Source organism: Typopeltis vanoorti, chromosome 17, assembly GCF_054136105.1.
Source record: "Typopeltis vanoorti isolate ZY-2024b chromosome 17, IOZ_Tvanoo_1.0, whole genome shotgun sequence".
Classification (NCBI taxonomy): Eukaryota; Metazoa; Arthropoda; class Arachnida; order Uropygi; family Thelyphonidae; genus Typopeltis; species Typopeltis vanoorti.
Window position 1 is genome coordinate 90,614,871 of NC_143565.1, and position 27,920 is coordinate 90,642,790.

Genomic DNA, 27,920 nt, shown 5'->3' on the forward strand with positions numbered 1-27,920 from the left:
TGGGATAATGATGCTGGAATAAATGTATTAGTCTTAAGGAAGATTATGTTGAAAAATAAAAATAATTTTGAAATAAATTATAAATTCGTTTTTTTCACTGTTACACCGAGAACTTTTCAGACCACCCTTGCATATTGGTGATTTAGTACCAGAATGAAAATGATCCCATATAGTGAAACACATCTCCACCTGTGAGAATCACAATGCACAGATGAATGATTTTAAACTACTTCCATGTTTATATATTGGCATGAATGGAATATATAAACATGGAAGTAATTTATAATTCTAAAAATAGCTATTTCAAATATCTTAACACTATGCATAGTAAAAATGCAAATTTCATTAAATAACTAAGCTTATTTGAATATTAGATAAATGGATAAAAAAATTACTTAATGTTACAAATTTCTAAATGTATTACATTAATGTGTCAAACATCACTGTTTAATAGAGATCCTGGTAGGCTGCACTGCTGCCTACTGTTCCAAACACCAATTAGTAGAATTTATGATATATGCAATGTATTATAGGCATCATCAGTACAAAAAAAATGGAACATAAAGCTTAACAGAAAAAAAAAAATTAAGCGCCATCATGACAGTTTTTAGTATGGAAAGATTAACGGTCTTAAGATGTACTATTTTTTATGGAGAGATAAATATGCAAGATATTAGGCCAGTTCAAGTTAGAACAATGTAATAGCACTTTTCAGGTTTAACATTTCATGCTTCTAAGCACTTCTGACTGAATCAATCCACTTAGATTTTGGTCTTCCTCTAGGCCTCTTTATTATCAACCTGGCAAAGAACACTTACCGTATATTATCGCGTATAATGCGAACTAGAAATTTTGTTTGAAAACTAGTCCTAAAATGCCATGTCCACGTATAATGTGATCTGTTAATCTTGTTCCATAACATTATAAATAATACAATACAAATTAACGAAAGAAATATTTATTTTAAAATAAAATGTCAAAATACAAGACGAATTAACGAAAGAAATATTTATTTTAAAAAAAATGTCAAAATACAATACGAATTAACGAAAGAAATATTTATTTTAAAAAAAATGTCAAAATCCTTTAAATTCTTCTTCATCTTTTGAGTCGTCAAACATTTTATTTATAAATTCATCTGTAGGGATTGCGTCATCAGTGTAGTAGTTGTCGTCATCGTCTTCATGCTCTCCAATTTGTTGTGCATCATCCTCGCTTTCGTATATGACGTGATCTTTTTGCAATTTAAATCCTGCTTCAAAAGATGAACGTTTACGTTTCTGTTGGCTCATTTTCAGGCTAGGTTTGTTTAACGAATAATATTCAAAATGAACTGTGGTTAAACCGATATACCTAACTGTGCTCTATCTATCTCACTGTGCTTTATCATTCGGCGACGGAGAGCGTATCATATCTGCGCATAATGCCAGTAATATAAGTAGCTTTATGTGCAGATATGATGTGCACTCGGTCGCCGAATACGAGTGGGTAAAGTAGATTTGGTTGCATAGGCATTAGGTAGTATATATTGTGTGTGCAAGTCTAATAAGATGTTATATTTTTTAGGATCCGCATATAATGCGACCCCTAACTTTAAGTAGTATTTTTTACCATAAATTTTTCTCATTATACGCGATAATATACGGTATTTTGTTAATCTTTCCTCCTCCATTCTGTTTAAGTGAGCATAGAATCCGAGATTAGCTCTGCTTACAATTCCTGAATGTTAACAATGGTAAGTTCTTTCCTAATATCCTCATTTTTAATACAATACTACCATTGAAGATGGTAGTACAGCAGAACATGGAGAAAAGATGCAAGGAATAAGAAAAGTCTCATTGACTATGTTATTGTTGATAGTGTCCTGCATCCAGTGTCTTTTCACTGGGTGCAGGACACTAGAGTGTACAGAAGATCTGAAACAGGAAGAGATGATCACCATTTAGTCTTGAGCATGATAAAATTGAATTTCATATTGAAAAGAATAAAATGTAAGAAAGTTTTAAAGCAAATAAAAGTTGAGCAGCTCTCAGATGTGAACTGCAGACTAAAATACCGGCCTGGTTGGCCAAGTGGATAGCGTATCCGCTCTCCAGCCAAAAGGCTCCGGGTTTGAATCCCGCAATGGGCATGGATGTTTGTGATTGTCTGTGGAAATACCAGGGGTAGATGGCATTGGAGTAGTTGTGGACAGTTGGTGATTGAATAGTGGAGACAGAGTTGTAGAGCAGGCGCCCTCCCTCGACGAATCCTTGGACTCTGGAAGTGTCAAATAATATTAAAAAATAATAACCATCCACAAACATTATCCAAGAAAAAATGAAAGAGTTTGAGAACAGGAACCAAACCTTGGAGATTAAGTGGCAAGCCACGAAGAAAACATTGATTGATTCAGTCAGAGAGGCATGTGGTGAGGTTGCCTGCAAGGATATAAAAATCAGAACTCCATGGTAGACAGAGGAAGTTCAAGAAGAAAGCATATCAAAAGTTACTGACGAATAATTCAGCTTGTGCTCTTAGAGAATGCAGAGACAAATGTAAGAAAGCTAAACACTGTGTAAAACTAGCTAAACGAAAGTAATGGGAAAACTTTGGTAAGAACATAGAAAATAAATATCAAGAAGGTGGCAAGATATTTTGAAGGCTGTTGAAAAAGCACAGAAATGGAGGAAAGAATGCTGTAAAAGGAATTAGAGATGATAAAGGTGACATGAAAACTGGAGAAAAAGATAGCCTTGAGATATGGAGTAAATATAGTAGAATCCACTTATTGTAATCACAGATAATATCATCAATCGGCTATTGTTATCAAAATCGGTCGGTCCCAAAATACACCATTTAAAATTAATTTAAAATAATCCGTCTATCAAAATTCCAGTTATTGTTATCAAAATCCTCAAATATTTAGCCTCTTGCATCTCTGAATTCTAAGAAATAAGGGTTAATCAGGAGAAAATTTGATAAAGAACATTTGTCAAAATCTGACTTTCTTGCTAATCTTCCTTTAATCCTCAGGCAAATGGAGGTGGGTAATCTTAATCTTCTGTAAATCTTACATCTTCCAGGCAAATGCAAGGAGAGGGTATAAATACAGTCTAACTGTGATTTTTCGAGTTTATTTTCGTGCTCTCTTTCAGTAAGTGAATTTGACTAAATGCTCATTAAAACAGCCCTTGGCATTATGGCAGAAGCAAGTAAAAAACATAAAAATTTATCTTTTCAAGAAAAGCAAAGAATTTTGAGTGCTATGATAAGTTGCTCAAAACGAGTCATGTAGTTGCGGCTGTACGTTTAAAAATTTCACAACCACTCTTGTGCAAGATCTTAAAAAACATCAACCATTGAAACTTCAGCTCTTATAATGAGAACATGGATCAGAAGAGAGCTCAATCTGGTAAGGATACTCAAGTTGAATCAGCATTAAAAATTTGGTTTAGTAATGTTCATGAAAGAATGCTTCGATTAATGGGCCTTTGATGCGTCAAAAAGCAGAACTTACAAAAACAATGGGCAAAGAAAATTTTCACCACAACTGATGGATGGTTTACCAGGTGAAAAAAGTGCTGATTTTTTTATCAGCTGATGCATGGATTAAGACCGAGTGGCCAACAATTATTGCTGAATATTCTTCCGAGGATATTTACAATCCAGACGAAACAGGACTCTATTTTTGTGCAATGCCTGAGCATACTTATTTGTTTAAAAATGAAAGTAATGTACTAAAGGATTTAAATCTTCAAGAGCAAGTGACAGTTCTTTGTTGTTCTAGTGCAAATGCTCAGATGACTAATGACATTTTCAATGATTGGTTAGTTAAGTGGATCTTAAATTAAAGAACATCAACATAATTTTCATGCCTTCGAACACTACATCGTTAATTCAGCCATGTGTCCAAGGCATCATACGAACTTTTAAAGCTTATTATCGCAGGGAAGTTTGTGCAAGAATTAGAGCTGAACTTGATTATATAAAAGACCAAATGTGACGCAAGTGCAACTGCAAAACAGATTTCCCTTCTCAATGCATTGCATTTCGTAGCAGTCATGGAAGCAAGTCTCAGAGAAGATTATTAAAAAGTACTTCCAAAAAGGTGGATTTTTTATAGGTTTTATTTCTGGGAAAATTCCTATGTTGGATTTTTTAAAACAGGTGGACTTTTTAAAACAAACTCTGAAACTCCTTCCGAAGAATGTGAATATCTTACAAATGAAATTTTTGATAAAACCCCAGATTGTAGGTCAAAAGAAGAATTTGAAAATTGGTCAGATGTTGATAAAAACATTGCAGTGGTGGCTACAATGACAGTGTCGGAAATATGTTGAGCTGCTTCTGATGAGAACTTTAAACTAACAGAAGAGAGTGAAGCAAATACAAGTATAGAATAACAAATTTTAGAAACTGCTCCAACCAATGCCCAGATGCAAGAAGCTCTACAAATACTTCAGCGCGGTGTGCATTCAACATACAGCGACAAACTTCGAAAGGCATTATGAGTATGAGCAATTTATTCATGAACTACTGTATTCGAACATGTAACAGACAATACTAGATAAGTCTTTAAAATAAATTTTATGTTGTAGATTATTAAAAAGTTGTTTATAACAATAAATTCAAAACAATAAATTGAAATAAATGATGCAATTTTTTATATCCTTTGCTTGATGTTATCAGCCAGTTATTGTTATTGAAAAGCGACTTTCCCAAAGTGATCACAGTAAGTGGTGTCTACTGTACTTCAAAAAATTACTAAATGAAACAGGCATGCAATCAGGAATTCATATCCATGCTTGAAGTAGAAAAAGCCATCAAAGGCCTGAAATGTGGAAGGCAGCTGGAGTAGATGATACTTGACCAGAAATGCTCAAGTAAGGAGGAATAAAAGTCTTACAGTCTTACTTCTGAACTATGCATTGCTGCAGCATAGCTCAGAAGGCCTGGACAGAGGGACAAATTCCAGACGACTGGAAGAGAGCTCATAGTATGCTTATATAAAAAGGGAAATAAAACGGAATGTGAAAATTACAGAGGTGTTTCCCTACTGAGTCTTCCTGGTAAGATTTATGCAAATCTACTTGAGAAACGGTTGAGAAAGATTGTGGAAGGAAGTATGTTTTAGAACAAGATAGACAGGCCAAATAGAGGTTGTCAGGATGAGATTTTCACTTTACGAGAAACAGTTGAGAAATCATGGGAATATAACAAAGATACATATTTAAGTTATGTATCTGGGCAAGGCATATGACAAGGTGCCAAGAGAAAAGCTATTCAAAATGATACAGTTATATGGTGTCAGTGAGGCAATACTTAGTCAAGCAATACTTAGTCTTTATTTGAGCTGTAAGTCAGCAGTTACAACTGAGGGAAGTACAGGAAGATAGTCTAACATTAAATCTGGTATTACACAAGGTATACACATTATCCCCTCTGTTATATATGGATCACATTACGGAGGAAAGTGATATTAAAACCTGTCATCAAAATTGGAAAGTTAATCTAGGCTCTTTACTTTTTGCAGATGATGTTTGCTTTTAAATATATCCTGCACAAGTCTGCAAGATTTCCTGACTAAATTGAGTAACTCTTCTAATAGATTTGGTATGAAGGTCAGCAATCACAAGACAATGAAAATAGGCAGAAATTGAAAATATCAATTGCATTGTGAATGAAGAACCTATAGAACAAGTAAAACATTTCAGCTACCTTAAGTGCAATTTTTAGTGAAGATGGTAAATTAAATACGGAAATAGACTACAGAATCAACAAAGCCAGTATGGTAGGAATTCAACCGAATAAATTTATATGGAATAAGAGAGAAATTAGTCAAAATACTAAATTAGCTGTATACAAGAAGGTGTTCAAACCAATTTTAACTTATGGAACTAAGAGCTGGGTTATAAATATAACACATGACCCAAGACTAGAGACCACAGATATGAGCGTCTTGAGAAAGATTAGGGGTATGAACAGATGGCATCAGTGGCAATATATTAAAAACGAGGATATTAGGAAAGAACTCAAGATTGTTAGCATCCACAAATGTGTTAGCAGAGTGACCATATCTCAGGTGATATGGTCACTTAAACAGAATAGGAAAGGAAAGATTAACAAAACAAGTGTTCTCTGCAAGGTTGGCAGGGAAAAAAACCTATAGGAAGACCAAGATGTAGGTGGATTAGTGGAAAGTGCCTTAGAACAGAAATATAAGATCTGATAATGTTGGAGTCTTGACAAGTAATATTGATATGGGTGAAAATTGTAGAGGAAGTTAGTAATGAGGTAAATTTTTCATGAAGTACTATGATATCCTGTACACCCCTTGAAAGTACATGTGGAATTTGATTATGATGATTTATATGCCACTGATGCCACCTGTTAATTACACTAATCTTTCTTAGAATTCTCATATCTGTGGTCTCCAGTCTTTGATCAAGTGTTTCATTTCTAATCCAACTCTCAGATCCATAGCATAAAACTGGTTTGAACATTGTTTTATGTGCTGCAGTTTCATGTGATGGCTAATTTCACTCTTATTCCATATAAATTTATTCAGCTGATTATCCACCATACCAGCTTTGCTTATTCTGTTGTCTATTTCCAGATTTAACTTGTGAGCTTCACTAAAAACTGCCTAAATAGCCAAAATATTTTACTTGTCCCAATAGGCTCTCCATTCAGAATGCAGTTAATATGTTCAATGTTTCTACTCATTTTCATAGTTTTGGTCTTTTATTGCTGATTTTCATGCCAAATTTATTACACATTATTCAATTTAGTTAGAGTATTCTGAAGACTTTCACCAGATGTGCTGGATTGTAATATCATCGGCATAAAATAAAGAGCTAAGTTTGATGTCTCCAATTCTAATAGGGCATAATGCCACTTTCTTTTCATAATGTGATCCATATAGATTGAATAAGAGTGGAGATAATGCACATCCTTGTCTTATCCCTGATTTTACATCAAACTGTCTTCCTGTATTTCCTTCAATTCTAATTGCTGACTTACAACTTAAATATAGACTGTGCATTGCTCTGTATAATGGTCCATTTATCCCATATAATTTAGTGTTTTGAAAAGCTTTTCTCTGGGCATCTTGTCATATACCCTTTCCAGCTCCACAGAACTTAAGTACAGATCCTTGTCATATTCTTATGATTTCATTTCTCAACTATTTGTCATACATGAATATTAAATTTACACATAAAGGGAAAATCTGACCTTGAAAACCTCCAACTGGTCTGAACTCAAATTGCTCTTCTCTAAGTTTCTTTTCCACAAATCTTTCTCAACCTCTTTTTAAGTATGTTTGCATAAATCTTACCTGGAACAGTCAATAGATGATTGGACATTGGACATTAACTCCAGTTGGTTCTCTGCATTCCTGAAAAGTGATGTGGAGGTCTCCTCCCAGTTATTTTGCTTTGATTCTTAAGTGACTCTAGGGAATTATCATTTATATATAATTTTTCTGTTTCACCAAAGAACCTGTGTTTGCTAGTGGTAAGTTTGGCAAGTTTAAAATGTTGAGGTTCGTGATACTTGATGAATATTTTATGCTCTTTTGATGAACTGAGGCAGATCTTCTAGAATGCCCAAAATAAGATAGGCCACTAAGTGTAAGGAATCTGGCAGAAGCCTGGGAAATTTAATGGAGAAAGGTTATCATTAGGCAGAAAAAGAAAAATAGAGATTTTCTGACAAGAAGAAATGCCATTTATATACATGAATGTTAAGCTGCTGGAGAAGTCTAGCAAAAATATTCTGATATTCCTTTGACATTAGGAAGGAATGATTCATTTTATCTTTTAAGCAAGAAAGTCCAAGATGCTATAACTATTGAATGCTTTGTTCATCAAGGTCTCACTGAAGCCTAGTTAAAAAAGTTAACTGATGTATAACTTCTGATGTAATCATCTATAGAACATAAAGCATAGGCATCATAATAACTCATTGTTTTTCTAATTCTAAGAGAAATGAATTAACCTTAGACACATTTTATTTAAATCAGAGAAAAAAAACATTCTATGCTATGAAGATATTTGTCAACATACCAATACCATAATGTAAGTTTGGGAGAAATAGTGTTCATATCGTTTCATAAAATGGGCCTGCAAGAATGAGAGGAATCCCCCTTTGGTACCTTCAGTCTGTTGGTACAATTTATTCAGAATGAGTAAAATATCCAGAGAGGATATTTTCTGGTTCAAAATTACTCAAACAAGATTTTCCTGATGATTACATCAGGAAAATCTTGTTTGAGTTAAGTGAGTATTCTTAATATGAAAGCTTCTGGTGGATTAATATCACGAAAATCTTGTGAAAGCAGAGAGCAAAGCTGACAAATGTTTGGAGAATTAATATATATATATATATATATATATATCCACAATGAGTCATAAAGTGATGAGCAACCCGCTCCACCTAATCTTTGCCTAAAATCTAGAAAGCTTTTCTGGTCCATGGACGAACTCTCTTCAGCTGTCCTACTATCAACACCTGACATGTGGAGGGAATACTGGTTCAACAAATGGCTTTCTGGTAGAACATCCCTGTGCTCCAGAGCCTGGGTTTACTCTTCCTAGGAAGTCCTGGGCATCTATCAACAGGAGTAGAACTAACCAGGACAGATGTGGCTACCTACTACATAAATGGAGGCTCTTAGACCACTCTTATTGTGATTGTTCTCCCATGGCCCAGACGATTATTCATACTGTGAACGACTGCCCAACACGCCAATTTCATGATGGTGGCCGTCAGGACAAGGTCACTGATGAGGCCCTGGATTGGCTTTCCAGATTGGACATTGACCTGTAGATGTTTTGTATTCCTTTTGCCATAAGAATAAATAAATAAATAAATAAATAAGAATTAGTTTTTGGATCTTGGGAAGGCCATATAACTTAGGGGAGTGTGGGTGAAAGTCTCGAATTATTTCTTTAAATCATCATCCCAAGTAAAAACATTATCAATGAGATTACTCAATTTAGTAATCTAACTATAGGATTAGAAAAGAGAGAGAGAGAGTCCTAAAGTAGTTAGAGTCGTCACAAAGCATTAATAAAGATATCTTCCTATAATATTTTCTCTAATCTTGTGCTACTACAGTCTATCTTGGTGAGGATTTATCAAATTCTATAACAAATCAATGTTCTGTGTGTGTGTGTGTGTGTGTGTGTGTGTGTGTGTGTGTGTGTGTGTGTGTGTGTGTGTGTGTGTGTGTGTGTGTGTGTGTGTGTGTGCATGCACACAGAACTCAAGAGAAGAAAAGTAGTCTGTTGAACAATAATAACATATTAAGTCAACTAGTCTATCTTTCACTAAAGCAGACGTTCCCAAACAGTGAGAAAAGTATCTCCTACTATGGGATTGGGGATATAGCGTTTTTGATGATTACTACAATCCACCAGAAGCTCTTCTAAATTATTAAGTTTACATTATAATTCTAAATTATATGTAACTTTTATAAATATTTAAGGGATTGTAAAATGCCTTTGGTAGGGGGAAAAAAGCACTTTTTTTGTCAGTTTAGCTTAGGTACAAAAATTAAATTCTAAACCCTAAGCAAAGAACAATTGAGCTACTCCCTCATTTAATCACATTTTATTTGACTAAAATACAATTTCGAAAACAATTTTATTGTAATTTTTCTATTCCATCTTCATTCATCATACTGTTATCACTGAATTCATTCCTTCATACGTTTCTTGAAAATTATAATAAAAGTTCAACATACGACTACTTGATCACCTACATTTTGATTCTTACCTCTCTCTGCCCCCCCCCCCCCCCCCCAACACACACACACACACACACACACCTCTCAAAATTTCGTACTCCCTTTTAAGATGACCTAAATTTCAAAATTTATTTTCAGTTTACTCAGGAAAAAACAAGTGGATATTATTTTTATTTAAAAATATTTCAAGAAAAATTTCAACACATACCTTCAGCTCTAGGTGGTGGAGGAAAAGCAATCCGTTCTGGTTTTGGTAATTTATCTGCTGGGGTGGGAAGTAACCATTCAGGATGAGGAATATTTGGTGTCCCTAGTCGATGAGAAACATCTACCACTCTACCTCTATCATGTGGTCGAGTTTTTGGAAATGTCTGTTGTCCATCTATCATCTTTGTATGGCCTACAAATCAGAACGTGACAATTACATAACTTTGAAAAACTTTATATTAAATTTTAAATAACCAGAGCATACCATATATTTTGGGTAAATAAATAACACTTAGTAATACTGTCACATTCCTTCATAATGTGATCCATATATAATGATGAATAACAGTGGATATAAATGTACACCCTTGTCTCACACCAGATTGAACATCAGATCATCTTTCTGTACCTCCTTCAGTTCTAACTGCTGACTTACAACTTAAATATAGAGAATGTATTGTTCTGTATAATGTTCCATTTATGCCATATAACTGTAGTGTTCTGAAAAGCTTACTCTGGGCACATTTTTGTATGCCTGTTCCAGATCTACAAAACTTAAGTACAGATCCTTGTTATATTTCCATAATTTCTCAACTCTTTGTCATAAACTGAAATCTGATCTTCACAATCTATATTTAGCCTGAACCCAGTTTGTTCCTCTACAAGTTTCTCTTCCAGAAAACATGATACAATATGATGAGAAACATATAGATACAGTAAATGTAGCTTTAGTAAATATTGTCACAATGGACGAAAAATTAGACTTTTGAAGATGACGCATGTTTAAACAGTATATTCCAAACAGACATATGAAAATATGAAATAAAAATTTTTACCGTGTTGTACGAATCCATTACACAAACATCTTGAAAGTAAACAATGGGGGATTCAGCTTGAATAACTTTACTGTATGAGGAATGAGGCAACTAATTGAAAGACTAACTGCATTAAAGAGGACACATTTGCCAAAATGACTGGAAATATACCTGAACATTGTATTAAACCTTGGTTTGAATACAAATTTAAAGAGACTGATGAGATGTTGATGAATACCCTAATCAACAATAATGATACCCTAAAATTGAAAGGTCCATATCTGGCAAAGCAGTCAGCTGATGTGAGCCCAAGAAAACAAAATTCAGGAAGATCAATTAATTGTTTCCAGGGGGCAAACAGTTCTTAATTTAACTAATAAGACTCAACCAGTTCACAAAAACAATAAATTAGAGATTATTGCTATATTGAAGTCATAATTTCAAGACTTGAGGCACTAAATAGAATAATCTTAACAGATACCTATCAAGAACAAGACTATAGGTCATCAGTACCCAGGATTGCTGTGAGCATTAAACTAGTGTTCCCATATAATGGAAATAGCTGATCAGATTCTAATGCTCTAGTACATTGGATGCACGAAAAATAATCAGTAATGGCGGAAAAACAAGTAAAGTAAACAAAATGCAAAACGTTAGTTATGGAACAATAAATGTCAGTATTTAAAAACAGCTATTTGAAAAACAAGGGGTACAATTTATAGAAATGGGTTTAAAAGGGGTACACAAGTGGAAAAAGATTGGTAACCACTACTCTAGTATAAATGTTTTACAACCTAAAAATAAAAGGAATCTAGACTATTAAGCCAAATAGAATAGCTATATGTTTTATTTTTATTACTGTTTTTCCCCCCCTCCCAGTGAAGGGTGGTCCAGGATCAACAGTGGACCAAATCAGTAATGCTGGTGGCGAAGTAAAATGTGACTTCTTTTTGTGTGTACGCATGCTTGCATGCAGGTTGAAATGTCAAGCAATTCTTTTGTTTTACATATAAAGTTATTGCTCTGCTATGACAAAAGTCTCTAAATTTTGTCATAATAACAATCACAGGAAGTCTTCACTTTTGATCAATTCTTCCATCTTGTAATGCATTCCTAAATGCACTAAGACCATCATCCACTAAATTTTATTTTCATTGTTTTTACTAATATGCCTAAATTAAAAAACTTGTTTTGTTAATTTTTCATCTCCTGTGTTGTTTAAGTGATTATGCCATCTTAGTTTTGCTTACAAAATCTTTAACAGAATGCCATAAAACAATGACAGATATAGAGGTCACATTTTCAAACATGGGAGGGCAATCTCTATACTGAAAATCTACAAAAATGTGAGAGGTAGCTGGTCAACTTCCATAGAAAAATCAACATCAAATCTACCAAACCACCTTTATCTTCTTTCAGTATTACAACTTGCAGTTATTCAATAATAATTATTATTATTATTTAGGCTTCCAAGGAGTCAAAAGACTCATCGCGTGAGGTCCTTCCTAGGAAACACAAGTCTATCAAGACTCATTGTGGGAGATCCCTCCTAGGAAACACAGTCTATCATACCACTCCTTAAACTCATTGACCGTTCTCGCTCTCACCACTCTATCAGGCAATGCATTCCACAGTTCATCCAACCTCCATGCAAAGAAACCACTCCTCACCCTCTTGTTCACAGTTTCCTTTCATAAATTCCAGGGATGGCCCCTTGTCATCACTCCTTCCCGCTGTTCAACAAAGTGAAAGAACTCCCCAGTGTCAACCCTGTAACCACCTCTCAACAGTTTAAAAGTCTCAATCATATCACCTCTCCTTCTATCCACCAAACTCTGCAGTCCACATTCTCTCAGCTGATCCTCATAACAAACATTGTACAGTCCTGAAACTGTCTTTATTATCTGCCTTTGTACCCTTTCCACAGTTAATTTATTCCCTTCAAATCCTGGAGACCAAATCTGAGAACAATAGTCTGATCAGGGTCTTATACAACAGAATGATAACTCTTTTATCTCTGCAGGTCAGCGTCCTTCTCATTATTGCAGCAATCCTCTGTGTTACCTTCTCCACCTTTGCAATATGTCACTTGAATTTCAGGTTTCCAAACCTCAAGACCTTACATTTTGCTACATTAAACCGACACCCCATTCATTTGCCCATCAGTCTAGCTTATTCAAATCCTCTTGCAGGATTACCACATCTGCACTATTACTAATAACCCTTCCCAGCTTCACATCATCATCTGCAAACAACTGAATATCCCCCTGCAATCCACTGACAATGTGACTGATATAAAGGTTAAACAATACAGGTCACAGTGCTGAGCCCTGTGGGATCCCACTTGTAACCCTCTGCCTCCTTGAAACTGCCCCACCATACACAACTCTCTGATACCTATCAGACAGCCAATCCTGTATCCAGATGACAAATGTGACATCCAAACCCATGTGGCACCCTGTCAAATGCCTTTGCTAAATCCAAGAAAATGGCAGTATATTGCATTTCCCTCATCTACTGCTCTTGTAACTTTATTATAAAAGGCTAGCATATTGTTGTCACTTTGTATTTTATTGTGCATTTCCATATAAGTCAACAACAAAAATATTCTGTCTGTAATACTATTCCTGCCATGACAAAGAGTCATATTTTATTATTAATTTAAAGTACAGAGTTACACATCTCATGAGGGATTATGTTATTTAATTTGCAGATTGATTTTCAGGTGCCAGTATGAGATGTTCATCTCTTTCCTAATTAAATCTATATTCTACTCATTCCATCTTAACTCCATTGGAGTTTACATGAAAAGTTGGTGTTCTGAAATGAACAAGCAGCTTGAATGAAAATTCTAAAAGAGTGAGTGGCTGGAATTATCCATTTCATTTTCACTTAAAATTTTAACAATTATTTTATATTTGTACTTTATTATGATTGTTGACAATTTAAGTTCTTAATGTTCCTGTTTCTTAAAAACCTTATTTTTCACAATCAATGTAATTTTCATTTTTATTGTTATACTTATCAAGCAGTCTACAAAAAAAAAAAATGTATTATTAGCATCTGATTATAAGCAGAATGAATAATAAATATAACATACTAGGCAATTTTGAAGACCAGCTAAATATCTTTCAAAGTAAGGTATAATTATCGTATATATATATATATAATCTGAAACAATCTATTGCAGCAATGGTATAAGTGAGATAGGAGGGCTCCGATGAAGATTTGATATTTAGCCACACAAATGGCTATATAGATGAAATATATTATTATTATTATTACATGATACCTCCAGGGAGTCGAAAGACTCATCAAGGGAGGACACCAACTACAACGAACCACAAATGCACCAACGCCATTAATCGCCCACCACCACTAGTATTTTCACAGACAATCACAAACATCCATGCCGACAGTGGGATTCAAACCTGCAGCCTTTTGGCTGGAGAGTGGATACATTAACCACTCGGCCAACCATGCCAGCCAAATAATATCAAATAATTTATGCATTGCATCAATATCTTTGTACACATAAGGTTTACTATCATACTGGTAGTAAACCTTATGCATATAAAACTGAGCTGCAAGAATAAAATACAAAAATCAGGTCCTTGTATAAATGCAACACATTTCAGTCAGTATACAGTTTAAAATAAATGGCAACCACTTTTTTGAAACCTTGATAAGAAAATAAATAAATAACCCTGACAAACATAGAGAATGGAAACTAACACCATTCAGAAGAAGAGTTCATTGCATCATCACAACTCATTTACACAAAGCACATTCTGTTTTGTTAACATTGCAGACAGTGTTTGTCTGCAGAGACAAACACTGTCTCTGGACAGTGTCCAGAGACAGTGTTTGTAGATCTTCCAAATTTATCTCAAAACACAGATACTACACGGGAGAACAACGGTGAGCTTTTCCTTTCATGATGCTATAAGATTATTGCATAGTGACTGTAAAAATAAAAATGTTCCACCATCTAACATTCTCTTAGAAATTCTATCCTATTACATAAATATATAAAAAATTGAACTGAATTTGCTGAAGGCATCTTACAAATCATCACATTTCTTTTGTCAGTTGTGGATGACATGGATTGAAATAACAGCCAAAGCAACTATAGCCACTGCATTATAACTATTAATTGTGTTTTCTCTGACTGTATAGTAAATAAAAAAGTTTCCAGAGGGGGTGAACTATGTCACTTCATCATGAGACTAGCTAAATCTTACTGTCAATAATAATTGTAAAACAAATCACATTTGTCATTTACATCATATAAAAATATATTTATTTAATATTTTGAGCTTGTTTTCAACAATCAACTTGCAGTATTTCAGGAATAAATGCTCATAATCTAAAAAGTAACTTGAATAATGTTATATTTAAAACAGCATATGCAATATCTTTACGTTATTAGTACGTAAAAGTGTAATATTATCCATTCAACATAACAGAGTAAAATTTATAGAATGGTGCTTTGTCCTTATTTTGTTGTATAAAACAATATCTGAAGTAATATGCAATTCCCAATTTACAGCACTTACTTTATACTCCTACAGTTTCAAATTTCTACTTGAATATTTTCCGTGAACTAAAATTTTACTAAAAATCTTATACATTTAAATGACATTTGCAAATAATGATTATTATTATAATGTGGCATCACCATGGAGCCCAAATATGTTAAAGATACAGGATTCGTTTTACATATTACACACACACATAAAAGGTTGCAAAACCTACAGCATATTGGTGTCGTGTAGGCAAGAGAATAGCAGGAAAGAAGGATCTGCTATGTTTCTTCAACAGCTGAAGGTTGCATGCAGTCTTTGGGGAAGATAACTATTGGTTCAATAAGTTTAAAGCTAGACAGTAAATGGAAAATGCACAAAGGTACACTTCTCTGTTTTCTTTAATGTTAATCTCAGCCGAAAGATTTTAAAACTATAGTATGATAGTAGTGTGGGTTGCTAACAACATAGAATATAATCCAGTTTCCAGATTATATAAACCTTTCTCTCTAGAATTATATTTTTTAAGCCACTTTCAGGCCTTCAATAAGCAGAATGAGAATCTTACATGGATCTTGCAGTTAGAAAAATTATGAAAAACAACAATTATAGCAAGTCTTCAAGACACAAGTTCTTCTTGGACTCTGGCCAAAGACTTAACTGAAATTTTGGTATTTGACATCCTTACAAATCTGTCACCTGAAGACATTCACAAATATTCATAACAAAACAAAATTCAAACCCACAACCTGTTGGTGAAATATTGCCTACCCAGCCAACTAAGCAGATGTTTTTTGTGCAAATGGAAAACTACCAGGTCAAAATCAATCATTATATTATCACAAAAACAGTCCCTAAAATTTAGTCATAAGGGTAAAAAAAAAACCTTGAAATCATTTCACATCATTACAAACAAGAGTTTGTAATGCTAAAATCATTGAACAACTGTCTATGGAGCCTGCAATTAGAAAAATTATGAAAAACAAAAATTATAGCAGAACCTTCAGGACACAAGTTCTTCTTGGACTGGCTGAAGACCTAACTGAAATTTGGTATTTGAAATCCTTGTAGATGGACTTATATGTTGGTAACACACACGACTATTAAATTGTTCAAGGAATTTACAATGTATACTGGAATATTAATTAAAGGAAACTTTAATAAATACCGTCTATATTTCGGCAATGTCACATTGCCATCTTCATGGGAACATATAACTATGACACATGCACTACAAAAAGCAAATGAGGCAGAAGAGAGAAAACTACTGTTGTTCCTAGAGTCCTAAAGGTGCCCCCTAGGCAGGCTATATTGGGTTGTCTTGGCTGTTGGGCTGAAGTTCTCAAGATGCAAGCTTCCCAAATTTGTTGAGGTTTGGAAAGTTTTTTAGAGCTGAGGCTGATTCCAAGAACAGTCATTCATATTTAAATTTTCTGCGATGGGCATGGTCTGCAAGCCCAGAGTGGCTGTACTGGTGAAACCGGATGTAGTCTTTGTGTTCCAAAATCCTGACATTTGCTATCCTGCCTGTTTAGCCAAAGTAGGACAGTTTAGTGCTGCAAGGGACCTAGGTAGGTCTAGGGGAAGTGGTTGGTCTTTGGTGGAGCAGATAAGGGATGCCAATTTTTTATATGGTTTGTAACAAGAAGTCAGGTCATATTTTTTTAAGATTTTGGTTAACATTTTAGAGGTGCCCCGGACATAGGGAATGGTGATGGATTTAGTGTAATCTTTGTTGTGAAAGGGGAGTGAGGGTTGTAGCCATTGGCTAAGAAAGTGTTATGGATGTGGTTTAGTTCAGTGGTTAGAGCATTGTTGTCATCTGAACAGATTAATTTTGCCCTGTTATATAGTGTTTTTATAACCCCATATTGTTGTGTGTGTGTGTGTGGGGGGGGGAAATTGCTGGTGAATGTATCTGCTTGTATGGGTGGGTTTTCTATATACAGAGAAAACCGAGGATCCATCAGGCTGGCGAGTGATTAGAGTGGTTAGGAAAGGGAGACTGTTGTTTTCCTCTTTTCAAGGTGAACTGGATTCTGGGGTGTTGGTTGTTCACCTTGAAAAAAGAGGAAACAACAATCTCCCTTTCCTAGACACTCTAATCACTAGCCAGCCTGATGGATCCTTGGTTTTCTCCGTATACAGAAAACCAACCCATACAAGCAGATACATTCACCAGCAATCCCCCCCCCCCCCACACACACAACAATATGGGGTTATAAAAACACTATATAACAGGGCAAAATTAATCTGTTCAGATGACAACAATGCCCTAACCACTGAACTAAACCACATCCATAACACTTTCTTAGCCAATGACTACAACCCCGAAAAAATATTATAACCAGTTACCCCCCCCCCCCCTTCCATAAAAAAGATTACACTAAATTCATCACCATTCCCTATATTCGGGACACCTCTGAAAAGTTAACCAAAATCTTAAAAAAATATGACCTGACTTCTCGTTACAAACCATATAAAAAATTGGCATCCCTTATCTGCACCACCAAAGACCAACCACTTTCCCTAGACCTACCTGGGGCATACCAGGTCCCTCGCAGCTGTAAACTGTCCTACTTTGGCCAAACAGGCAGGACAGCAAATGTCAGGATTTCAGAACACAAAGACTACATCTGGTTTCACCAGTACAGCCACTCTGGGCTTGCAGACCATGCTCTGGATACCAGTCACAGAATATGTTGGAAGAAAACCATGTTAATACACATCACAACATATATTTTAATATGAAAGACTGTTCACGGAATCAGCCTCAGCTTTAAAAAACTTTCCAAACCTCAACAAATTTGGGTGCATGAGACTGCTCCAAATTTGGAAAGCTTGCCCATCTTGAGAACTTCAGCTCAACAGCCTAATATAATTTGCTAGGGGCACCTTTAGGACTCTAAGAACAACAGTAGTTTTCTCTCTTCTGCCTCGTTTGCTTTTTGTAATGCCTATGTGCACGTGTCATAGTTGTATGTTCCCATGAAGATGGCAATGTGACATTGCCGAAATATAGGAGGTATTTATTAAAGTTTCCTTTAATTAATATTCCAGTATACGTTGTAAATTCCTTAAATAATTTAATAGTCCAGTATTTGAAATCCTTACAAAAATTTGTCGCGTCTCCTCAATTTTTGTTTCATGTAGGACATTTAGATATACAGTCACACACACACACACACACACACAAGGTCACAAAACCCATTACACAACAGTAATGTGAAGGGACAAGAGGTCAAAGAGAAAATAATGATCTAAATATGCTAAGAAAGTATATTCTTCCTTTATCCAAGTGTAAGCAAACAAAGTTTACACATGAAGTTTCTTCAAGATAGGTCTACTTGTATACAGAGGCTAATGACTTTATATCAAAATTGATGTGAAGTCATTAGCCTCTAAATAACTTGATTCAGTTATAGCCTCTTCACATCAATTTTGATGTGAAGTCATAAGTCATTATGAAGTCTGTACTATCTGTATAGGAACAAACTGAAATGAGAATGAAATAGCAAACACCATGTAAATATTCATTTCTTCAAGTCAGCCAACATTCTGAGTCATAAAAAATTAAACACCTAGCAGTAGGATTGGTTTCTACTGTTTAGCTATTTAATTAATTTAATATATTTTAATTTAAAGAATCATTCTTTCAGTTAAAGAATTATAATTCTTCATAATCATTATAATTAAAAGAAATATTTAGCCAAATTTAAGCTGAGTGCTTAAGGTTGGGCAGCTGTTTTGCTAAATATCAAAATAATGCAATAATGTATTTCTGTCTGGAATTTGAGATTTTCATCTTTCATATATGCAAAACAGACAAAAATACAAATATTGGGTTGTAAATGGTATAATGTGTAGATAGTTGATAGTGGCTGTGGTGGAGAGTGACCTTCTTGGAGATGTCACCTAATAATAACAATGGGGGTTCTAGAAACCAGACAGAATCACTATTATACACCTCCAAATCAAAAAATTAGAATAATCAAAGAAAATGGGTTGAATGATTTGCAATTCTAATTTATTGCATAGAAAATAATTATTACCAAATATGATTTAGCGTCTGTGTGCGAAGGTTTCTGTGGTTCAGCAATTCGAGAGATAGATTCCGGTACTGAGACCACATGCTTATTAAATGCGAACAGGATACATGAAAACCCGACAAGTTTCGTAAGTAGTATGACTTGCATCATCAGAGGCATTGGTGTATAATAAAACTTAAACACAACTAACAAAGATTAAATTCATAGATGTTTCTAACTGAACATAGTTATTTATTTTCACATTCTGTGCTTCACGTGTGTTATATTCGATATCTGAGGAAGTTAATTTTTTATGAATGCTGACCACACTTGGTGTAATATGAAACCTTGGTTTTTGTTGCGCTGTGTAGGAATTCTAAGCATTTTTGACGCTTCCTTGTGAAACAGTTTTTATCAATATATGACATGATCGTTTTTTTTCCAAAGTACTTTATGGCCAGTGGAAGTTGTGGAAAAGCTAGGCCTGATTTGTGTTCTCTTCTTTTTTTCTACATCTCTTTTATGATCTGCCATACGGATTTCTCCTTACCTTCCCATCTGGCCTACTTAACAAATGCCACAAGAACAATAGATTTGATAGATTCCTGGTTTTTTTTATGGGATGGTGTGAAGGTTTCAGTGGATGTAGGAATCTTGATATTTTTTCTAAAGGGAGAAAAGCTACTTTTAAGTTGTACTTGTGGAGCAATGTTGCTAATCATGAAATCTAACAAGATTTCAAGAACACAATCTCACTACCATATATCAAAAATGTCACAAGACAGATTAGTGACATTGCTCCACCAGTACAACTTAAAAGTAGCTTTTCTCCCTTTAGAAAAAATATCAAGATTCCTATATCCACCAAAACCTTCGTACTATCCCATAAAAAAACCAGGTGTCTATCAAATTCATTGTTCTTGTGGCATTTATTACGTAGGCCAGACGGAAGGTCAGGAGAAATCCTTACGGCAGAACATAAAAAAAGATGTAGAAAAAAGAAGAGAACACAAATCAGGCCTAGCTTTTCCACAACTTCCACTGGCCATAAAGTACTTTGGAAAAAAAAACGATCATGTCATATACCGATAAAAACTGTTTCACAAGGAAATTCAAGGAAGTGACAAAAATGCTTAAAATTCCTACACAGTGCAACAAAAACCAAGGTTTCATATTACACCAAGTGTGGTCAGCATTCATAAAAATCTAACTTCCTCAGATCTCGAACATAACACACGTGAAGCACAGAATGCGACAACAAATAACAATGTTCCAACAAACATTCAGTAATGAATGTTTCAATTTTTTCAATGTTACAGTTAGAAACATCTAATGGACTATGAATTTAATCTTTGTTAGTTGTGTTTAACCTTATTTTTTTATACACTAATGCCCCTGATGATGCAAGTCATACGACTTATGAAACTTGTCGGGTTTTCACATATCCTGTTCATATTTAATAAGCATGTGGTCTCAATACCGGAATCTATCTCATGAATTAGTGTCATCTAAATCTATGTACTTTGTAAATTATATAACCATGTAATATAACTTATAAGAAAACTGAAATAAAGAGTCAAAAAACCTCACTTTGGTGATGCAAAATTATGTTCGTAGACTTTACTATTTCTGAGTAAAATAAGAAGCTACTTCAAAGTGGATATTGAATCCAACATTATTTCAAAGCCGAATAGAGAAACTAGAAGAGTTTCATGCCGAATATAGAAACTATAAAAGTTTCGGTGGATCCAAGTGCAAGCAAACCTTTCATGACGGGACAACTCGTGGTAAAGGTGGAGTAAGCTCTGATCACTTTCCTTAGTATTTCCCATAATGAAAAGCACATCTCCTTCCAGACACGTATGATGCTATACACTATTGGGGGGGGGGGGGGTCACTACCCAGACCGGTTTCGACCTTTATTGAGGTATCATTAGTGGATAGGTAGACCCAGTTGTTCTTGTGCTATACACTATTGGGGGGGCGGGGTCACTACCCAAACCGGTTTCGACCTTTATTGAGGTATCATTAGTGGATAGGCAGACCCAGATGTAAATACCCAGGTTGAAGTGATGCCGAAGTTATACTTTACCATAAAAGTTGCCAAAAGGTGTCACATCACAAAAGGTACCAAAAATTACTGAAATAAAGAGCCAAAAGGCTCTTTATTTGGCTTTAAGATTTTTTATTTGAATAAAGTATAAGAAAACTGTTATTTGAAAACATTCACAAAATTAGATTAATTTTTAATGTGGTTCAAAATATTTGAATAATGTGAAAATAAATGCACAAAAATGACAGTCAAAGAGAAGCAAAATGATAATTAGTGCTTTGTCGCATCCCCCCCTAGCTTTTATGATTGTTCATAAATGGTAGGGCATATTATTTGCTAGCAGTTCACAGTGTTTTTTATCAATACATGCCCATATGGCCTGCAGACTAGAAATAAGTTCATTTTTGTCTCTTGGGGCGATGTCTTGAAGATGTGTTTTTCATAATTCCCCACAAATTCTCAATGGGGTATAAATAATCTGGTGAGTGCCAGCCAAGGAATTACATTGATTTGCCTTTCTTTGAGCCATCTAGTAGTGGTGTTGGAAGGGTGACAAGAAGATGAATCTTGCTGAAAAAGGAAGTCGGCATTACATAAACTTTCAATGCCGGTAACCTAAAGTGCTCAAGGATTTCTTGGTACACTTTGGAACTGACTCTTTCGTAATGAGTCAGTTCCAAACACAATACGCAGCCTACCTGGACCCTCTATAATCATACAAGCTCATACCATGACAAATGTTACAAATTTCACTGAAGGTTTTATGCATTCTTTATCAAATGCTTTTTGCTTAAGATGCCAAATACGTATCCCTTGATGACCATGGGACATGCAAAACATACTTTCATTGCTAAAAAGTATCTTTTTCCAGTCCTCTTGACCATGCAACAGGCTCTGTTTACACCATTGCACTCTAGCTTCCTTTCCTCAACATTGTAGATTTAGACACATTCACGTGTGAAGGTTTTTTCTTCATGATATTCATCGATCTCCTCTTATCTCTTGATGTAGCTATTACCTTTTGACTGCTAATGCAGTGATTATTTTGAAAACTCCAGTTATTAGAATACTGTCTCAATATTCTACTCAGGCTTGCTTGAGAACATTTCAATTTCATGCTCTCCTCAAAACCAATCAGAAAAATCTGGAATATTCTAATATTTTGAAGCACATTAAAAATTATTGTAATTTTGTGAATGTTTTCAAATAACAGTTTTCTTATAATTTACATTTGTATGCATTTACACAGTTATATCATCTACCAAGTATGTAGATTCAAATTATGCTAATTCATATTTGGTAATAATTATTTCCTATGCAATAAATTAGAAATGAAATCATTTAACACATTTTCTTTGATTTAAAGGTGTAGTTGCTTTTAATAAGTATGCCTTGCTAAATATTTTTATAAAAGGATGAACCGGGAACTTTTTCTCTCTACCTTTCTACATAGAAATACAGACAAATATCTGAAAAGTAAAAGAATAGTTGTTGTTGTTTTTTTTTTGTATATGGCCCCCATGCATTAAAGGTTTTCTACAAAATCTACAGTTTTGTAAACCGATACTGTAAACCTGTACCATGGTTTTTTTTTAATGGTCTGGAATTCCTGCTGTAGAGCAGTGTTTCTAGACTATGTAAAATGGATTTCATTGCCCAGTGTAAGACACCATCCTACTTACTGGAACTTTTTCAAGTTACTTCAGGTCTTAAACAAGCAGGATAGTCATCATACACTGGACAACAAATTTCATTTCCCACCTAATAACAATCACAAACATCCATGCCCACAGCAGGATTTGAATCTGCTGTCTGTGGGTTGGAGAGCAGATACTTATTCTACTATTTATTCTTTTACCGCATACAATACCCATTCACACTTGCTGTCTTTACTAATTACATTTAAGAATGAAATACTTTACTGAGGTTCAACCAATGAAAGCCAAGTGAGCACCTTCTGCTTGAATCAGGATTATCTGCTTGCACATCCACATCTGTCTACCAGCACACTGTTGCAGATTCATTACACAGTATTCAAGTAATATATAATAATTATATATATATATATATATTGTATATTACTTCAATACTATGTAATATATAACAAGCATGTATTATATACATACAGTTTCATTAATAAGTAGGAGTATGCTAATTAGTTAAGGAATGGAAGGGAAGAAAAGAGACTAATGAATGAACAACAAACTTATTTGGGCAGATGACTACATAAAGTACAGAGATAATTGGCAATGACATCTCAAACATCTTTAATGATATTCTTGGAAATAAATCAAAAAAGATAATTATCTTTATATATAATCTGGTAAAATCCCCATACTGAGAAACTGTTATCATATTATTTGTCTTCTACCCAGCTAAAGAATTCTAAAATTCACATTCTTTCAACTTTTCCCCGTTCCAGTGTCCTGATAATAACAAATATCTTCTTTGAATCTCAAGGTAAGCAATATATGTCTGTGTATATATATCTGTGTGGTAATTGGATTTCATTTTCCAGTGTGAGAGCATCAAACTGCTTGTTGGAGATCTGAAATGGCCTGAAAAAAAAGTTCTATGCTTGATCCATAAACAGGATTTCAATTATCTATGCTCACTGACCTAGTTGACTGAGTAGTTAGTGTATCCACTCTTCAATCAACAACAAGCAGATTGAGACCATCAGATTTTCTGTTGGAACTCAAAAATGGCCTGAAAAAGTTCTATGCTTGATTTCTTGAGCAGGATTTCTGGATTATCTAACACTGATTGGCCTGGTTAGCTGGGTGATTAATGAATCTGTTCTCCAATCAAGAGGTTGCAGGGTTGAATCTCACTGTGAGCATGGATGTTAGTGATTGTCTTCAGATAGGAAATGAATTTCATTGTCTGGTGTGAAAACAATACTCTGCTTATTGGAGGCCTGAAAAGTAGCTTGAAAAAATTCTATGTTTGGTGTCTAGAGCAAGGTTTCCAAGATCAGGTAAAAAATGAATAAAAAATAGAAATAAATTATACAAAAAAAAAAAAAATCCTTAGCTCTTCACAACCTTTTGTGCAAGTTGTCACATTAAAAAAATTTCTGCTATACAGAACTAATGTACATCTTTTTAGTGTGAGATTTACACTAAAAAACAATTAATCACATAGGATTACAAAGAAAGAGATCAGGAGAAAATAAAAATTGCAAAATTAACATTTAAATGAATGAAACCATACTTATCAAGTGAAACAAACAAAAATGCTACAATATAAATGATTGAAGAGAAACATCTAGGGCAGAAAGAAGAGAAATGAAGTTTTGGAGATAAGAGTGGAAAAAAAAATAACAGAGGTAATAAAGAAGACAGAAAAATCTATCAAGTTAATAGAGTGAGTGTCATGATAATCTGTTTGCAAGCTACTACAGCAACAATTACTTCATCGAACAGTTCTTAATATTCCAATACTCTCCAGTTCAGTGTAATCAAACTTAGATACAATAGAATAATCTGGAGATGGGAACAGCATTAAGTGTGCAGTCACATGCTGGAGATAACACCATAAGTGTGTAACTGGAATGTTGCATATGTGCGTGCACATGCACACACACAATTAATGGGGTGAACAAAGATGAAATATCAATAAGAAAGGCAAGAGACACAGACAGGTTAAGTGTTCGAAGTAAAGTAAATCAACAGTAAATTGCTTCCCTAAATTCTAAGGTGATAATTTCATTCAGAGATATGTAATCACATTGTTCCATACTGAGGATGACCATTGGTGAGTGTAATATCCCAAATAAATGGTTGCTTCCATCATGATTATATATTATTTGCATTTCTTTGATATTTAAATTTGAAGGCGTCACATAATAATGATAAATAAAGTGAGCGCAGCAAGCTCAGTATCTCCACTATATTATAAATTATATATAATTAATATGCAACTTATAATTATAGTGTATTATTATATAATTTATAATAAAGTGCAAAAAACCATGCTGGCAATAGCTACTTGGTGAGACCAAAAAAAAAAAAAAAAAATTATAATTATTGAATTATATTCAGATATAATTCAATAATTATATGATATAATAATCAATGAGATATTCAGAGCATCAAGAGATCAGAGAAAGGAAGCAGCAGCTTTAATATTTAACACTACAGATGTGTTTCTTCAATAGACAGTTTCAACGGAAAAGGATTTACTAATTTCACATTCTGAAATCTGCCTTATTGATTTAATTGTATCTTTAGTTCCACAGATGGAAGAATGAAAGGCCAGTTGGGTTTACATTACAGCTAAGCTATGAGGTGAGTGCATTACATCTACAATTGTACAGGGGAGGTCTGGAAAATTCTGATAACCTAGAACAAAAATGATATTAAAGCAACTGATATAACCACAAGTGAGGATATAAGAATGTAAGTTACCCTCATAACTCTGCCAGTAGTAAGTTCTTTCTTGTAGTTATATCAGTTGCTTTAATATCATTTTTGTTCTAGGTGTTTCTCAAGACTTTTCAGACCACCCTCCCCTTATACATGTCATGCTAGTTTGTATGTCTTACAGGACCTACAATTACCATATAAGACTGGTGGCGAACTTTTCAGCTGAAAGGTTTTGTAAAGATTCTTCTTACATTATGAGGAGATTCCACTGAAGATAATTTTAACGACAAAGAAATTTTCTGAATCACAGGAAATTTATTTATTTTGCATGATGATACAACGGCTGTGAGCCCCTTTTACAGGGAGGTATGGCATTAGCATAGCTGACAAATCAGGCCTACGGCTGGGTCTTAAGTATTCCTGACTGTAATCTGTGTGTGTTCATGGGGACGGTTTCCTGTTTTGGGGCACGAAAACCACCCTATTTCCGTATGAAACTGGTTAACTCACTTTTCATCAAAAAAGACCAGATAAAGATTCCTCACATCACAGATGGGAATCGAATCCAGGTCTTTCCAACTAAAAGGCTTTGTCTATATGGACTGTGCTACGGAGAATCTATCACAGGAAATGACATAACATAAAGGGCAAACCAACCCATTCTTACTGGAGAAAATTAGAGAATTTCTGCTCTGGACACAGACCATTTATTATTAACACTGTTACAGCATGAAGATGTGCACAAATTCATGTGTTGAGAAAGACAGAGAGAAGAGAGACCACACACACACACAAATCACTGACAGTAAGTGAAAGTGGTTGCAATACAGTAGAGAGAGAGAGTTATTAGAAAGGACTATTTAACATAAAGAAAAGGAGATATAGCTTCAGTTGGATACTTCACCACATTGGTTTAGGATAGAAGAGTGTGTATATGTGTGTGTGTGTGTATATATATTTCAAATACTTGCAAATGAGAGTTACAGAATACTGATGTTTTTGCTATGCCTGTGATTCTTGCAGCTTCCCATGCACAGCTTATTAATTGTTCTGCTAGGGCATTCATTAGCGATACCACAACACTGGTACAGGCTTTGGATAACACTGGTCTGCATGTTTGAGGGCGAGCTGACAAATTTCCACTTTTCTTGAAGCATCATATTAGAGACTGAGGTCTGGCAGGAGTGATAGGACCTCAACCTTTCTTCATTCTTTTTTGGGTTCAAAACTTTTGCCACCGATTCTCCACTTACATAAAATGACTTCACTAATGCCTTATCCACCAAAGTAAGTGTCACAAGAGCAAATGTTTCTTTTCACAAAAACAATTCTTACTTACTATTATAATAACAGAATTAACTCATGTAAAATATTCTTTATTCGTTGAATTTTTGCCTGAGTGTCACAGGCATCACCAGTACAAGTACAAAGGCTAATTAAACAATAACTTATATATTAATTAGCCTTTGTACTTGTACTGATGATGCATGTGATACTCAGGCGAAAATTCTATGAATAAAGAACATTTTACGTGAATTAATTCCATTATTATAATAGTAGGTAATACATCTACTCACGGTGTTTCCTTACTGAAACTTATAAAAACAATTCTGTTTGTCCCAATGACTTGAATTCATATGCATTCATTATGAACTGTCAGCGGTACACCCTACGTTTTTATAGAACTCTCATTTGCAAATGAGGCATGTGGTACAGTGCCCTCAATGGGTGAAAATTTAAACTAAATTTTTCTCCCCAGCAAAAAAAAAAATCTCCCCTCCTTGCGATACATGTTTGTGCAAACCACACTCTAATACACCAATTTTTCTGATTTTTATCAATTATTGAAATATTTTGGAACTTATTGGACACCCTGTTAATATATATAAATATACACTGCTTGGAAAGAGGTCAATGGACACCATAATGTGAGGAACAAATAGCCATGGTGACTACCTTAATAAGATGTAGGATCTCATATTGCTGCAATGACTGCAGCAATCATTCTGGCATACTTTCCATATGTATGATAGCGATCAATGGGAATTTTGGATCATTCTTCCTGTAGGTATGTAATGAGGTCCTGGATTGTCGTGGGGTGGATGTCCCTTGACGTCACCCATCTCTGTAGAGGCATCAAGTTTGGTGATGTTCATGTCCAAAAACCATGAAGTTACAGCAGCAG

General features: G+C 34.6%; 1 protein-coding gene across 4 annotated transcripts in view; it reads right to left on the minus strand.

The window, feature by feature from the left end:
- The window catches only part of LOC150097621 (metastasis-associated protein MTA3-like), a 474,620-nt gene that overhangs the window by 63,429 nt on the left and 383,271 nt on the right, over window positions 1-27,920 (minus strand). For all 4 annotated transcript variants that reach the window (XM_090407419.1, XM_090407418.1, XM_090407421.1 and 1 more), the window contains one exon: window positions 9,945-10,136. In XM_090407419.1, coding sequence (XP_090263545.1) covers window positions 9,945-10,136 — 192 coding nt within the window. The remainder of the gene's footprint in view (window positions 1-9,944; window positions 10,137-27,920) is intronic.